Source organism: Urocitellus parryii, chromosome 12, assembly GCF_045843805.1.
Source record: "Urocitellus parryii isolate mUroPar1 chromosome 12, mUroPar1.hap1, whole genome shotgun sequence".
NCBI classification, from domain to species: Eukaryota; Metazoa; Chordata; class Mammalia; order Rodentia; family Sciuridae; genus Urocitellus; species Urocitellus parryii.
The window spans coordinates 17,413,770-17,429,584 of NC_135542.1; the positions used below are offsets into that span (position 1 = coordinate 17,413,770).

At 47.7% G+C, this 15,815-nt stretch overlaps 1 protein-coding gene across 1 annotated transcript; it reads right to left on the reverse strand.

Moving 5' to 3' along the window:
* Window positions 1–2,556: 2,556 nt before the first annotated feature.
* LOC144249781 (uncharacterized) lies at window positions 2,557–15,141 on the reverse strand. The gene is made up of 7 exons (XM_077791959.1): window positions 15,064–15,141; window positions 14,667–14,897; window positions 8,176–8,290; window positions 5,775–5,872; window positions 5,490–5,609; window positions 4,724–4,838; window positions 2,557–2,827 (listed from the first exon to the last, which is right to left on the reverse strand). Exons 2-7 carry the CDS (start codon window positions 14,784–14,786, stop codon window positions 2,622–2,624), a joined length of 774 nt encoding a protein of 257 aa, XP_077648085.1. The 5' UTR covers window positions 14,787–14,897; window positions 15,064–15,141; the 3' UTR covers window positions 2,557–2,621.
* Window positions 15,142–15,815: the final 674 nt, after the last annotated feature.

The following is a 15,815-nucleotide window of genomic DNA, read 5'->3' on the forward strand; positions in this document are numbered from 1 at the left end:
AGTGCCTGACAGCAAGCAACTTGCCATTGACCAAGAGCACAGTTGTTTCCAATAGAAACTGGGCCTGCTAGCTCTCAGAAGCCATTGGATTTAAGGCTACTTCAGCCAGGTACAAAGCTCAATGGGCACGATGAGAAAAATGTCATTTCCTAATATGGAAGCTGCTTGCCAAAATTCTTCTGTGCTGCACTTCCAAAATATTCTCAGGAAGCACACTCAGAGCACAGTTTCAGCCCATATGCAAAGAGTGCTAGCAAGAGAGCCTTGGACCTAGGTTCAGCAACTTGGAGAACTGTGGGCCCACTGGGAAGAGCAATTCCCCAAGGTGGATTGAAATCCATTGTTCAATTGTTTGTCACAGAATTCACTTGAAATCCAAGTGCCTGCCTGCATTGAACTTGCACTGACCAACTGTACAGACGCATCAGAGGGAAACTGCCACCTCTGAGAAGCGGTGGTTCTTCATGCTAGTTTAAGTAGTGACAAACCCCAATGTGCTCACTGAGAACAAAATGAGCTCCTGAATGTTGAAGCTGCTGAGAGACTGCTTTACTTTTGCACTCCCAAACTACTCTCAGCAAGCACATTCACAGCCGAGGTCAGGCCCAAAATACAATGTTGGCTGACAAGAGAGGCCTTGCACCCAGGATCACCAATTTTGAGAAGGCAATGAGGACTGCTGAAAAGATGAACTCCACAAAATTCCATGGAAACCCACTCATCGGACCTTTCTGAGAACACTTGAAATGCAGGTTTCTGCATGCAAGGAACTCTGTGTGACAGATGGCAAAGTTTGCCAAATGCAAACATGCCTACCAGCTCTGAGAAGCCATTCTCATTCACACTTCTTCAACCTGGGAAAAATCTCCATGTGCTCACTGAGAACAAGTTAGCTTGTGCTACTTGAAGCTGCTTCCACAAACAGTTTTACTTCTGCACTTCTAAGCTGTTCTCATCAAGCACATTCAGAGCACAGTTCAGGCATGAAACACAAAGTGTGCCAGAAAGAGATCACCAACTTGCAGGAGGAAAGAGGACCAGCTGAGAAGATCAGTTCTCCAAAGTCTCATTGACATCCACTTGTCACATTTGTTTACAACATACACTTGAAGTGCAGGTACCCAAATGAGTGAACTGTTTTTGATCAATGGCACAGAGGCTTCAATGTGAAAGCATGCCTGTCACCTGTAAGGAGCAATTTTTCTTTCTTCTAGCTCACACAGAAAAAAACACCATGTGCCTACTTACAACAAAGTTAGTCCTGCAAGTTGAAACTGCTTGCAGCAAATGGCTTCCATTCCCCACTTGCAGCCATCAGTGGTTGACAGATGGCACAGAGGCTTCAATGTGAAACGTGAATGACAATCATTACAAGTGCTTCTGACATACTCTAGTTGAACCAGGGAAAGCCCAAAGTGGTCAATGAGAACACACTTTGTTCCTGCAAGTGGAAACAGCTTGCATAAACTGCTTCAGATAGAAAATTCCAAGCTCTTCTCAGCAAGCACATTCAGAAAATAGTTCTGGCCCAATGGAAAAAGGGACCTAGCAAGAGGATCCCATATCTATGATTACCTTCATAAGGTAGCTTCCCAACTTCTGTGTGGAACTGTGTTTCTCCTTGGCCCTTATGCTGTTTTGGAGACCACTAGGAGTTCAGCTTTGTGCAGGATCATCTGACCTGGACTTTTGGCAAGACCTGTACAGCCCTCACACATGCTCAGATGCTACAGGACTTTGCAGACCAGTCCAGACAACAGTAGGCATCCATTCATTGTCTACAGTCTACAGATTCCTAGATGCATGGCATTCATTAACATCAAATGCAGAATTTTCATCAAAAACCATATATATATATATATATTTCCAATCTGAATCAAGAAAATCAGAAATATCCCCAAATCCAAAGAGTGGATCCCCATTGTGATGCTACCAGTGGAAAATTCCACAGCTGACCTCATGGGATGGTTCACAGTGAAAACACAGCTGCATGAAAAATATTACATGACATGACCTTCTGGTTATGTGGAAAGTGGCATGTGAAGTACACATGCATGTCTTCTTCAGACATGGGATTCATTTGCAAGACACCTTATGCAATGGAAAATACTCCAAAATGGGAGAAATCAGAACCACATCTCCAAAGTATTTCAGAAGAGACCAACTCCATCTGTGTATCTATCGCTCAGTGAGTGTGTGTGCTCGTGTGTGTGTGCTCTAGTGTGTGTTTGTGTGTGTGTGTGCTCTAGTGTGTGTTTGTGTGTCTTTGTTTGTGTTTATACCATGATAGCAGATACTTCATTGCCCCCATTGGAAAACTGACTCAGATAATGCCATCTGCCAAACTCCTAAAGACCAAACTTCTTGCTGATAGAATGAAACATTCCTTCCTGTTGGTTTGGATGTGTCCTTTAGGAATCACTGCTACATTTAGTATACTCAAATCATCACAGTAGATCAGGTAACAAAAACATATATTTTAAAATAATAATATATTAATGGAAACAACAAATACAGGATAGAGTAACACCTGTGTTACTAAACAAGGTCAAGGACAATGGCAAACTATAGATTCAAACTTTGAAGCAAATAGTAATCAATGTAAATATTCCTGGGCTGCCTCAGCCCCGCCCAGGCACACAGCAGCAGAATGGTTTTGCAAGCATCCTCAGGAGGGCTGCAGCCTTCTTTCCAGGACGAGAGGGAGGTTGAGGCTGGATCCACCCATCATTCTTTTGGGAGAGGCTCCTTTTCCTCAGCACGAAGTTGGGTTTTGTGTGAGGGTTCTTTGCGTAAAATACGTTGGCCTGCGCTGGAATCCTCAGCTCTGGGGAGAGAGGGGTGTACAAAATAAGGTGGCTCCGGAGGTGCTCCCTGGGACACCCCAACATCTGAGAGCCTGTGCCAGAAAAGGCCAGAGCCACACACCTGAGAGCTCTCCAATTCAGCACCAATACCAACAAAGAGAGCCTCCACAGTCCTCCCTGAGGAAGAACTAGGCAGAGCACTTCAACAGACCTAATGTCGGTTCCTACCAAAGGCTTTGGACTCCAGAACATCCCAGGTCCTCTTACATCTGCCAAAGCACACCACTAGGGTTTGCATCTGAAATCTCCCACAAAAGGCTCCTGTGCCGAAGATTCAGTCCCCACATGAGCCATCTTCATGGGTGGGTTTGGAGGGAAGCATTGGATGGTGAGTGCTCTGATGTCAACATGAAATTCTCATTCAAGATGAATACACTACTGGGGGGTGGGAGGGACTGGAAGAAAGGTTGAGCATGGTTGGAGGAAGACCTAAACAGGGGTGCGCCCTGGGCAACAGTACCTTGTTCCTGTTGGCTCCACTGAATCCTCATTCTCCAAGTAGAGGTCCTCCTTCTCCTCTCCATCTTTCTCTCTCTCCCTCTCTCCCAGCCTTGTTCCCTCTCTCCCAGTCTATGCCTTTGTGGCAAGGGCTGAGGAGCTCTCCACTGCCACACACTAGAGCTTTATGGACAGCCTCAGTACACAACCAAAGAGAAAGTTGTGAAAGCCAGAGAAAAGGCCTAGGATTCCTCAAGCATGGCCACAGTGAGGACAGGCTGACCAGCACGGATACCACATTAGAGCCATGCTTCTGCGTTGGTGGAGCCCGCCTCCATGTGAACCATTCTGAGAATGGAGGCCACATTCCAAATGCTGCCCTACTGAGAACAATGGTTCCAAAGACCAGCAAAGGGAATGCTTCCCTCCAACATGGTGTATGGTCCAGTGGTGCCATGACCCCAAGTGGGGGAATACAACAGCCCGCTTCTCTTTCCTCTGAACACGTGTTTCCTGTCGCCCTCCTCTAACCTAGAGCCTGTTCTCCATCCCTTCTGGGTTGGATGTGAAGATCTCTGCTATGAATTTCTAAGACTACCAAGGCCCCAGACAGACTTCCTCTTCCATAGACTCTACTAACCTAACAGAAGGTTAAGATAGGAGACAAGTGATCCTAGAACTCATCGGGATGGTGGTCTTCAGCGTACATAGGCTGGGATAATGGCTGCTGTGGTGTTTGGCTCACAAAAACCAACCAACCAACCAACGAAAAAGGGCTGGCATTATTATCAGATGAGCTTTGTGGCTACGTGCTCAGGAAGCCCTCATCTGACTTTAGTTAGGGATCGCAACCTGGCTATTGTGATCACTCCTTGGCAAGTGGACTCAGGTGCAGAAGACCATGGAATTTATGCAAAGACATGATTCAAGCTGTCTCCCAGGCTGTGTTTTCTTCCCAATTTCATCCTGTTACTGCTTGCTAGAATCCTGGCAATGCTCTGCCAAGGCAGTGGTTTTCTGGTCACACAGAAGGCTTTCAATCCTACTGCTTCAGTCCACAAAATGCCAGTTCCCTCTTTAGCCCATGCATTCCCATGTTCCTCTGAAACCACTCCTATCCCAGACCATGAAAGCATACTGCTCCTGGAAAGAGGCTTTCCTCCTCACTCCTCAAAGATGTCAGCTTTGGATGCCTGTTCATGTCCAGGGGAGGCACCTGGTGGGGAGCCGCAATATCCACTGGGGTATACCATTGGACCTCGAGACCTTCCACCAGCAGAAGTGCAGTTGGCTTTGTGCACGAACCCAACACACCTGTTGGAGTGTTCTTGGGGGTCAGAGACTACTCTTTGGTGCTAAGAGTTGACCTGAGTCCACATCCTGACCCTTGCTCTCTGCCATCTGATTGTCTCACTTACTCTGACGGTGAGAGATGATTTGGCCCAACTCATAATCCTCCGGGTTCTCCTGAGTAAGCAAGTGTAGCTCGAGGGCCCTGCGGATGACGACAGGAGCCCTATCGTGGCAGGTCACCTAGAGCAGCATGGGAAACAGGCCTTCAGGAAATGGGCCTTGAAGTGACTACTCAAGGACAGTGGGCAGGGGCATTCTGGAGGCACCTCCACTCTAAATACCAGGGCAACATCCATGACCCTACTACCTGAGGCTGACCTCCTGCTCATCGCGTGGGCTCTTCCCATAGGCTACTAGCCCAATCCTTGTACATAGGACTTCCTGGGCCTGCCATTGCTCTTTGTGGAGCTGCACTCCTCTAGAAGTGAAAGGACCCCACTACCTGCATACAGATGCAATCTCATCCCACAAGTTGGGAGGAATGGGACAATAGCCTCCAAGATCCCAGGTCTGCCCGAGGATGCAGGCGGCATTGGGAATGGCCTAGGCACAAAACCTAGAGGCTTTGGTCTGGATTGCCAGGGCCCAAATCAGACCCAGGAACATGACCACGCACAGGAGTGCTGAAAGATAGCCACGAGAGCTCCTGGCCTCCAGAGGCTCAGTGCTGGCTGGGGTGTAGGAGGGCACCTCATACGGCAAGGGTGGTCATTGGGTTACCTGGACATTTAGTAGTAATGTCCAGGTACATGAGGAGTCCCTGGTATTGTACCAGTGTCTGCTCCCCACCCAGGTGTAAGCACCAGGGGACACCCCTGCTCCCAGGCTTACCAGGACATCCTTGGCCATCGTTGGACTTTGTTTCTCTAAGTGGACACGAATTAAGCAGGTGTCTCCCACCTGCTTCTGGGAAAGCGGCCTGGAGCACTTCTTGCAGGTTGATTCTGAGAACTGTGGGGGATGGAACATCAGCAAACCCAGAAACAGAAAGCCACCCAGCCTGTCAGTTGGCTCTATGGGCTTCTAGCACATATGTCCATGTGCTGAGGCTTCTTATTTCCTCAGGTGGGAGTGGAATGGCAGCACAAGTACAGCTTGAATAAGGTAGGTGTTTACCTCCTTTCTCTTGACCTCGGGGCGTTTCCTCACGATGAAATATTTTATCCGCGGTTTCATGGACATATACATGAGTGAGTGGTCAGGGACCTTGATTTCTGCAGAGCGAAGTGGAGAATTGTTAGATGGCACTCAAGGATTTTACCACAAAACACACACAACCGTTGAGAGTCTCCAACAGGGCGAGCCTGCACCAGAATTGAGAGCCCTCCTATCCAGCTACAGTGCCACCAAAGACTCCCTCAGTGATTCTTCCCTGGAGAAGATGATGTACAGGATTCTAAACCAAAAGAGCACCTGGCAATGGAAACAGCACCTTGGGCCCAGAACTTCTCAGTGCAGGTTGGATCTGCCAAAGAGACACTACTAGGCTCTGCATCAGGATTGGCAAAGGCTCCTGTGCTTAGGCCTTTCTCCCCAGGGCAGCCATGCTCACACATGGGCATTCAGGGAAGCGTTGGATGGTGGGCGAATTCATCCACTTGCCCTGGATGAATCAACTCATGGGTGAATACGCGGAGGGGAGGTGGTATCCATCAGAGGTGTGTTGGGCATGGACATGGGAGGACGTCAGCAGGGTGGTGCCCTGGAGAACTCTATTGTTTTCTAGGTTCGCTCTCCTTCCCCTTGTTTCTCATCATGAGCTGTCTGCTTGGTACTTTTATTCTGGTTCTTGTTCTACTTCTGGCTCTTCTTTCTGTCCTGCATCTTCTTGTAGTTCTTTCTGGGTCTTTTTCTTGTTCTTACATGATTCCTTCTTCTTCTTCTTGTGTATCTCCCTCCATCCTTCCTTCAGTTTACCTCCTTCCTTTTCTTCTTCTTCCTCCTGCTCTTCATCGTGTGATCCTCTCCCCACTCAGGAGTGTCCTCTTTCTCCTCCTTCTCCTTCTCCTTCTTTCTCTGGCAATGGTGGGGCGTCCTCTGAAGAGCTCAAATCTATCACACTCTTCTGCCCAGATGCAGCCTCTGTTCAGTAGTCCAAGATGAAATCAGTTCTCAATCAATGGCCAGGAGTGAAACCAAGACCAAAGACAAGTGACTTCCTTTCTTTGTCATTGTCACAGTCAGGAAAGACTTCCTAACAGACACCGTATTCTGGATAGGCTTCTACCTGTGGTAGTCAGCACCTCATCTGGACCAGGATTGCTAAAATAGATTCCATCTCCATAAAGTTTCCCCAATGAAAACAAGGTTTCCAAAATCTAGGAGAGGGCCAGCATCACTGCCACCCTCCTGCCATAAGGCATAGATGCCATCACACCTAGTGGGGTCCAGGCCCCACGTAGTCCTCCCTTTTGACGTCTGTTACACACAAATCTCCCCTGGTCTGGACCCTGCTCTCAACTGATGCTTGGGTTGAAAGTGTCTGTTTCTGAAATCATCTTCATAGATTCTCAGTTTGGTAATTCCTTATTGACTGGCTTATTTTTGTACCAGGGATAAAACCAGAGGCACTTAAGCACTGAGACCATTCCCAGGCCTTTTTACTTGGGTACAGGGTCTCCCTAAGTTTCTGAGGCTGTTTGGAAATCCCCATCCTCCTGTGCTGCCTCCCAAGTCCCTGAGATTCGCAGACACTGCCCCTTGCCCAGCTCCTTGCACCTCAGTCTTCCTCATGTGTAAGACAGAGCCAACCCAAATGAGGTGGTGTGGGAAAATTGGAAAACTCACTTACATGCCCAACAGATGGTGGGTTCTATTGTGGACAGGCTGGGATGGTGGAGGCTAGGAGTGTCTTGCTCACAAGAAAGGAAAGAGCACTGGCATTGTGGACAGCTCAGCATTGTGGCCTCTGTTCTTCAGATGCCCTTCTTTGTTGCTGGAAGGAATAATAACCTGGCCATTCTGATATCTTCAGGACATGGGCACCCAGGCACAGAAGACTTGGAATTGTTCCCAAAAGAACCCAAACAGGCTGTCCCCTGGCCTTGACTTCCTCTTCACTGAGTCCTGTTCCCAGTTGCTGCAATCCTGACATTCTTGAGTAGGCAGGACTTCTCATATCCTGGCCATGGATTGGGACCTGTGCTGCTTCCGTCCATAGCGATGCTGACTCAATCAGGACCCATGCTCTCCTCCTCTTCATTTGAAGGCATCCTTATCAGTGAGCCATAAACCAAACTGATGATGGATTGAGCCTCTCTCTGCCTTGCCCCTCATCGATATTAGCTTTCCATTGCCAGACCAGGTCCAGGGGAGAACACATTTAGGGAGGTTCAGCAGCCCCCTCGGGCCTCATTGAGCACCTCCACATTGGACATGCCCATCACTGCACTTGGTTTCCTGCACCAGGCCCACCACACTTTGGTATTTTGTGGCCAAGGCCCACTTTCTCTTGGCTGTGAGTTATCCTGAGCCCACTGTGGATCATGTCTCCCCACTGTCTGATTGTCCTACTTACTCTCATTCTCAGAAATCATTCTTAGCAGCTCAAAGTTGTCCACATCCTCGTGCTGCAACAAATTTTGGTCCAAGGCCCTGCGGATGAGGCTTGTCACCGTATCCACACAGGTCACCTGGATCAGGGTGGGACAAATGTCATCAGAGAATGGCTTTTAGAGGAGCTACCCAGAAGCCTGTGGTCAAACATTCAGGAGAAATCTCAGCTACATATACAAGGGCACAATCTTGTTATCCTGCTACCTGAGTGTGGCCTCCATATACCCCCTGGGTTCTTGCAATGTGCTACTAGAACAATCCTGGTACAAATATCTGCCTGTACCTGCCATCTCCCCTCCCCCTGGGGAGCCACATTCCACTCAGGTCAAAGGACCAAACTGCCTATGCACAGACACACTCTCATCTCACTGAGACGAGAGCAATGGGCCAGGGATCTGCGCACCAAGTGTGATCTGGGATGCAGGCTGCCTTTGTGGGTGGAAGAGGCAGACACACTGAAAATTTTGGTCCTGACTGCCACTACACAAAACAGACTCAGATACAAGAGTGTGCACTTGAGTGCTTCATGATAGCCTTGAGAGGCCCTGGCCTCTGAAAGCTCGGTGCGGGTCTGGTTGTAATGATGTACTTGACTCAGCACTGGCAGTCACTGAACATGTCTCCTCTGCAGCTGGACACCTGCAGCATTAGCGTGTCTACTGCACATCCATAGAAATTCATCCAAGAACCCCTTTAGCTCCGCATTTACATACATGCAAAGGCTGACATTCCGAAGCTTTGGCATGACCCCCCAGGTGATCCCGACCCCAAATTCCTACACCTAGTCATGCTAAGGAGGTTCTCTTCCCTGCTACCAGGAACACATCCCCTCCTACACATGTGACAAGTCACTGCCACCTCCTCTGCTCCAATCTCACTCATTGAGAATACCAAGTTCTAGGCACTGCAGCCTGCACCCTGGACATATCTCTGACTTCATCTGTCCACAGAACTTCCATCTGCACTTCTGGCCTGCCAAACCCACAATACACAGGCCCACTCACCGCTGGAGCTGGGCATGCTGAGGCTCTCCCTCCTCTGGTCAAGCCCTTAAGACGGACCTCTCTCTTCTTTATTTCCCACTATAGCCCCGTGTGGTGAGCCGTTTCTGTGAACTGTGGCCGCCATTACAAGATGGCGCTGGTTTCCCCTGTAGTCTGTGACAAACAACTCCTTATCAGAATGAGTTGGCATGCTGTGACTTGGCACCCTGTGAGAAAAGTCCACGTGGCAGCTTCGCATTGGGGCTTGAGGTGATTTATTAAGGCTGGGAGGGGCATCCAGGGGGAGAGAAGAAAAAGTATCAAGGACCTGAATAAACTGCTGAAAGAAGATTCCTGAGTTGCGTCTTCCTTGCGGGCAAGGGGTCGCGACAAGTGGTGCCGAAACCCGGGAACCAGAACTTTCAGTCAGTCAGGGGTGGTGCACCGGTTAATCCCAGGTGAGTGGGATCTGCTATGAAAGCAGGGATAGTCCCAGTAAATGGGATCCGCGTCCAAAGCGGGGTCAGCTCCTCTACAAAGAAAGAGAGAGCCTCATATTTATTGCAGCTGCACTGTGTACTTTCACTTTTGTTTTCTGTGTTTCTTTTGTTGTGTCATCTCGTTTTTGTTTTTTGTGGTATCTCTTGTTGTTTTTTGTGCGTCTTTTGTTGTTGTGTCATGGGTGCCGCGTCTTCAAGTCCGCTCCTCCTGGCCCTAGATGACCTGTTACGTTCCAAGGGCCTGGAAGTGAAACGTAGTACTTTAGAGAGATTTTTACAGAAGACAGATATTGCTGCACCGTGGTTTGCATTCTCGGGCAGCCTTACTATACCTAGCTGGGATAAATTAGGCAAAGACCTTGACTTTGCTTCTGAGCAGGGCATATTAGAGGGTGGGGTGATACCCCTTTGGAAGATGGTCCGTAGTTGCCTCACAGATGGCAGATGTCAGGAAGCACTTACTAAAGGACAGGAAGTTTTAGAGCAATTACATGAGGAGAAGTCAGAGACGGCAGAAAGTGAGGTATCTCAGGAGGATGGGAGTGTGCGGAGCATGAAACAGGGGAGGAGGCGGCTGTCTCCGGCAAGAAGTGAGATATCTCAGAAGGATGGGAATGTACGGAATGTTAAACAGAGGAGAAGGCTCTATCCGGACTTGACTGAGTTAAAAACTCCCAAGGACACAAGTAGCTCGGACAGTTCTGAGGAATTAGATCCACCCTAGCCACTCTCAACCCCGCCTTCTCATCTTCCCCCTCCCTATCAGGCCCACAGAAAAGTCTTAATTGACCTTCTCCAGAATATTCACCATGGCTTATTTTAGGACTTTCAGCAAAAGAATCTCTACAAAAAGGTTTAATGTAGATAAACTTCCTATTTTCATGTTGCCCTGTTTTATTTGGCTACTGTCTGAAAAAATCAGCATTCCAGGCACTGGACACTCCCTTACTAGTTTTTCACAAAAATATGTAACAAGGCCTCTGGCCTTGAGCTGGGCTTCACAGTGCTGACTACATTTCTAAGATAAGGGAGTTACTAACTGGGCTCCATGGTAACAGCTGGCAGGAGGAAGAATTGGAAAGGGAGATAGAGGAACTGGAGGGTCGATTGTAAAAGTCAAGATTTAAAGCACCTACAGCCCCGATCGCTGTCACGCTCCCTCCTTATAACCCCGATTGGGACAAGGACAACCCCAGAAGGCTGGGGGGTGTTCAGTGGCAGCCTAAGACGGCCCAAACTTCCCAGTAATTGAAAACTTGGATGCCGATGGACAGCCGGCCAGAGTACATGTTCCTTTAGCCTTTAAGGATATTAAACAACTAAAGGAGGCAGTTACTAATTACGGATCCCATGCCCCCTTTACATTGACTCTCTTCGAGTCTTTCTCTGCCAATCAGCTGACACCTAGTGACTGGCAACAGCTTTGCATGGCTGTGTTGTCCGGAGGGGATTTTTTGTTGTGGAAAAGTGAAAATCAAGAGAGGTGTCGCGAACTAGCCCGAGTCAATCAGGACGCCGGCTTCCCACGGCATAACCTTGAAATGTTAACAGGCTCGGGACAATATGCTATCATAAATCAACAAATTAATTATAATCCTGGGGTCTATGCTCAGATAGCTACAGCAGCCATTTGGGCTTGGAAGGCTCTACCTATTTCAAATGCTAAAACAAAAATTTCAAAAATTGCTCAAGGACCCTCTGAGCCTTATTCTGACTTCATTGCCTGATTGATACAGGTAGCAGAAAAAATATTCCCTAACTTGGAACAAGCCATGCCGGTCATTAAGCAATTAGCTCTTAAATATGCAAATTCCTATTGCCAAAATGCCATTAAATCTACCAGAGCAAAGAGTGTTGATGACATGATTCGAGCTTGTAAGGATATTGATGGAGCTCATATTACAGGACAGGTTCTGGCCGCTGCCCTCAAAACGGAAACAGGGGCCCGGCCCGGGCCCCGGAAGCCTAGGTGTATGGGGCAATCCAGGGACGGAATGGTACCCCGGGAAGTGGGCGACTTCGTCACCTCCCACGGACCAACCCCTTTCTATCTGTAGACTCCCTAGGGGAATGCCAGGAAGTACAGGATGTACAACTGCAACCGCAGGTCGCAGAGACAGAACAAGCTGCTACCGCAGTAAGATCTTGGCCAGGCGGGGGAAAATGCAGACAAAATCAAACAAAATACAATCGGCTAAGAAAACTTGGAGAACTTTTGCCCTGAAAATGGGCACCAGACTCCATGTTGTTTGCATCACCATGGTAACCATGGGGTGCATGGCCGGCATAGCTGCTTCCTGGTCCCACCTCCCACACTTTTGCGGGCTTCTGATTGGTTCTTCCACAGTCACTCAGACAGGACTTCTAGTCCCGCTTTCCAGCCACTAACCTGTACTGCTGTGTTTCAGGTTTCTACCGGAGCTGCTCAGAGCCTGTATTTTTTTTTACAACAAAATGCCTACCTGTAAATGCTAACAAAAGATATCTTTTTCAGACAAAACTTAATTCCACAGGTTTCTATGTTACAGTCCTAAATTTAAGCTAATTCTAAGTTAAATAACCTGACTTTTTCTCTATAGTTGTGTTACTAAATAATGTTCTATTGATGAGAGATATCAAATATACTTCTTTATATTTTACTTTTAATTTTGAAGGTTATGAGGATGCATTTGCTTGCCACAGGAACAAGCCGGCAAAGTTCCTGTGATGACCAAAAAATCCTTATTTTCATTGCTAACTATAAAAATAAAAATGTATACTCAAGGATCTTATTTCAGTTACATCAAGTGACGTCACATAGAAGAGTGCACTCCTAGCTAAAAATAAATTTAAATGGATCCAAATATTTTAAGACCACGTGGTTACATAAAGTTAATACAATTATAAGTCATGTTCTTATTCTTAATATATATATTTTTTTTTAGATATTTAGATAACCTATATTTGTTAATCTATAAATTAATTAGCACATGCCTAATTAATTAGTTAATATATATTTGCCTAATTGTTTTTCTTCAACAGAAAACCCATAATTTATGTTTTATATTTACATTTATCAGATACTCTGCCTTTTCAGTTACAGATATTTGAGATAAATGTGTTTACTATAAATTTGCTTTTCAGTAAAAATACAATCAAGTAATTTCTAAATCTCAAAGCAGAATTAATCAACACATTTTATCTGGGATTTTGGCTGCTAATCAAAGGATAGATCTGCTTCAAGCTCAAGTTGAGGAATTGTCTGACCTAGTACATTTGGGTTGTATTGATCAAGGAGCACATTTATGTATAACCTCTGTCAGATTTTATGATTCCAGAAATGCCTCATGCATCATTGGAGAGTATCTATCCGGAACCTGGTCCATGGAAGCAGAAAACTTGATCCAGTCTCAACTAACTCAGATTGCTGTTTTGAATAGCACCCATGTCGATCCAGTGACCTTGAGTCAATTCACCACTTGGATATTTTGGATATCTTCTGCCTTTTCCTTTTTTAAGGAGTGGGTGGGAGTAGACATTTTTGGTACTATGTGTTGCTTTGGTATGTTTCTTTGTTTGTGGCTTCTCTGTCGTCTCAAGGCCCGCAATGCTCACGATAGGGCTATGATCATACAAGCTCTTGCTGCTTTAGAAACTGGCAACTCGCCACAAGTCTGGCTTGCGCATCTTAAACAGTAAACCTTTGACATGGTCGTTGCACCCCAAGTTATTATAACATTGCACTGAGATCGACATGTCTTTCTTTTGTCATTCTTCTAATGTTGAAACTTCTACCATATCTTTCCTTTGTGCATACCTCTCCTCCCTGCCTTTCTGCACTAGGATCTTTACTAACTAATCTTACGGTTCAACTACACCTGCCATTTGATGGTGATGCTCATGGGTCCTGTTTATGGAGACGGATACCATAACAATGTCCTGTTGGCCACAACACGCTGAGCTGATCTTGTAGTACCCAGTGACGGGCAACTTCCACGCTTGCGCTGCAACCTAAGACAGGGGAATGGGGCCTCCCCAGAGACGGGTAAGCAGTGCAGGGGCGGTGGACGACCTAAGACAGGGGCTACTTGATTCCCTTTGACATGCAATAAACAAAAGAGGGGAACTTGCTGATAGCAGGCCTTCCCTGGCCCCCGGGGCCCAGCCCCCAATTCCTTGTTCTGCATGTCAAAGTGGCCAGTTCACAAGGCCATGACATATGTGCTCCACGGGAACGTCTTGACCTTTATCTAACAATGGCAGATGTCACAACCAAATTTCTCCCCCTCTCTATTGTCCGTGCCTTTCTCTTAGGGTGTTGCCAACTTAATTTTGTCTGCACTACAAAGACAGCCTCAGCTGTCCCCCTTCGTCCACCATCGTCACGATACAGGATACGAGGCAAGGCACTGCACTTGAGTGATCCTTGAAGTGGACCTCAAGGGGAGCATGTCCTATTGCATGCGGGTTGGACGTCCACGCCCCGCCCCACGAAAAAAGGCGTCGGCTGATATGGCCTCAGGTTTGGGGAAGGGCCCTCCTTAAGGCTGGGCCATACTATGCAGCCACTTCTGCACAGTGGGATAGGACCTCTACTCTCGCCTGTATTGTCGTAATAAAACAAAAAAGGGGGAACTGTGGTGAGCCGTTTCTGTGAACTGTGGCCGCCATTACAAGATGGCGCTGGTTTCCCCTGTAGTCTGTGACAAACAACTCCTTATCAGAATGAGTTGGCATGCTGTGACTTGGCACCCTGTGAGAAAAGTCCACGTGGCAGCTTCGCATTGGGGCTTGAGGTGATTTATTAAGGCTGGGAGGGGCATCCAGGGGGAGAGAAGAAAAAGTATCAAGGACCTGAATAAACTGCTGAAAGAAGATTCCTGAGTTGCGTCTTCCTTGCGGGCAAGGGGTCGCGACAGCCCCGGGGTTGGCTGTGTCTCCTGCCTTCCACTGTGTGGACACACAGGAGGCAGCCCTGCTGTCGGGCTTACCAGGATGCGCTTTGACTCTCTCAGGCTCTGTCCCTCTAGGAGGACATGAACAAAGCGCTTGTCTTCCACCTGCTCGCTGGAGTGAAGCAGTGAGGAGCTGCTACTGGTGACTTTTCTCATGCAGCACTCATTGCTTTGGGTGGCCTGGGGCAATGATCCTGCAGCCACTGCAGAGCTGCTGCTCACAGCTGCTGGGATCCTGGATGCCACTGCCACAGAAGGCTCCAAGAACTGTGGGGGATGACAACATCAGCAAAGCCCAGCACCTGCACCCCACCCAGCCTGGCAGTTGGCTCTGTGGGCATTCTACAACATCCATCCAGAACCTGAGGTTCTTGTCCCCTTGGAGGATGTGGAGTGGCACCAGGAGTAAAGAGTGAAGAAGGTGGCTGTTTACCTCCTTTGTTTTGATCTTCAACGACTTGCTGGCATCAGTTTCCCGAAGAAGAAAGTCATAATGCACTCCTCCAATCAGGCAGTGATATACTTTCGCATCAGCAGGGACCCTCAGCTCTGGAGAGGCAGGGGCAGAGGCGTGGTAGGTGACACTCAAGGAATACACTACCCAACATCCCCCACAACTGAGAGCCTCTGCCAGCTCAGGTCTCACACACAGACCTGAGAGCCCCCGAATCCAGCTACTGTTCCACCAAAGACTCCCCACTGATTCCTCCCTGAAGACCCTCTATGCACAGGAGGTCCACTCCAGGAACACCTTTCAAGGAAATAGCCCCTTGTACCCCAGAACCTCTTAGTTCACGTTGGACCCACCAAAGAGAAACAGCTAGACTTTGTATCTGGATTGGTCCCCAAAGACTCATGTGTTCAAGGTTTTCTCCCCACTGCAGCAATGATCACAGGTGGGTTTGGGGAAAAGCACTTGATGGTGGGTGCCTCCACCTTGACAGTGGATTCATCCACTCATACAGGTCTACACTAATTTGAGGGGTATGGTTTGGAGGTGTGTTGAGCGTGGGTGGAGGATGTCCACAGCAGGGCTGTGCCATCCAGAGCAATATATTTCTCTTGAGTTCCCCACTTGTGCATTTCCTCCTCATGAGTATAATTCTCATTCACATTTTTAATCAATTTATTGTTATACTTCTTGTTCGGCTTGTGTTTCTCCTTCTTGTTCTTGTTCTTCTTCAT

Coding starts and splice junctions, on each gene's coding strand:
- LOC144249781 (XM_077791959.1), bottom strand. CDS start 14,786: ATGAGAAAAGTCACCAGTAGCAGCTCCTCACTGCTTCACTCCAGCGAG. Junction 8,291..14,666: donor GAGAGTCAAAGCGCATCCTG/GTAAGCCCGACA, acceptor ACCCTGATCCAG/GTGACCTGTGTGGATACGGT. Junction 5,610..5,774: donor CCGAGGTCAAGAGAAAGGAG/GTAAACACCTAC, acceptor CATCCCCCACAG/TTCTCAGAATCAACCTGCAA.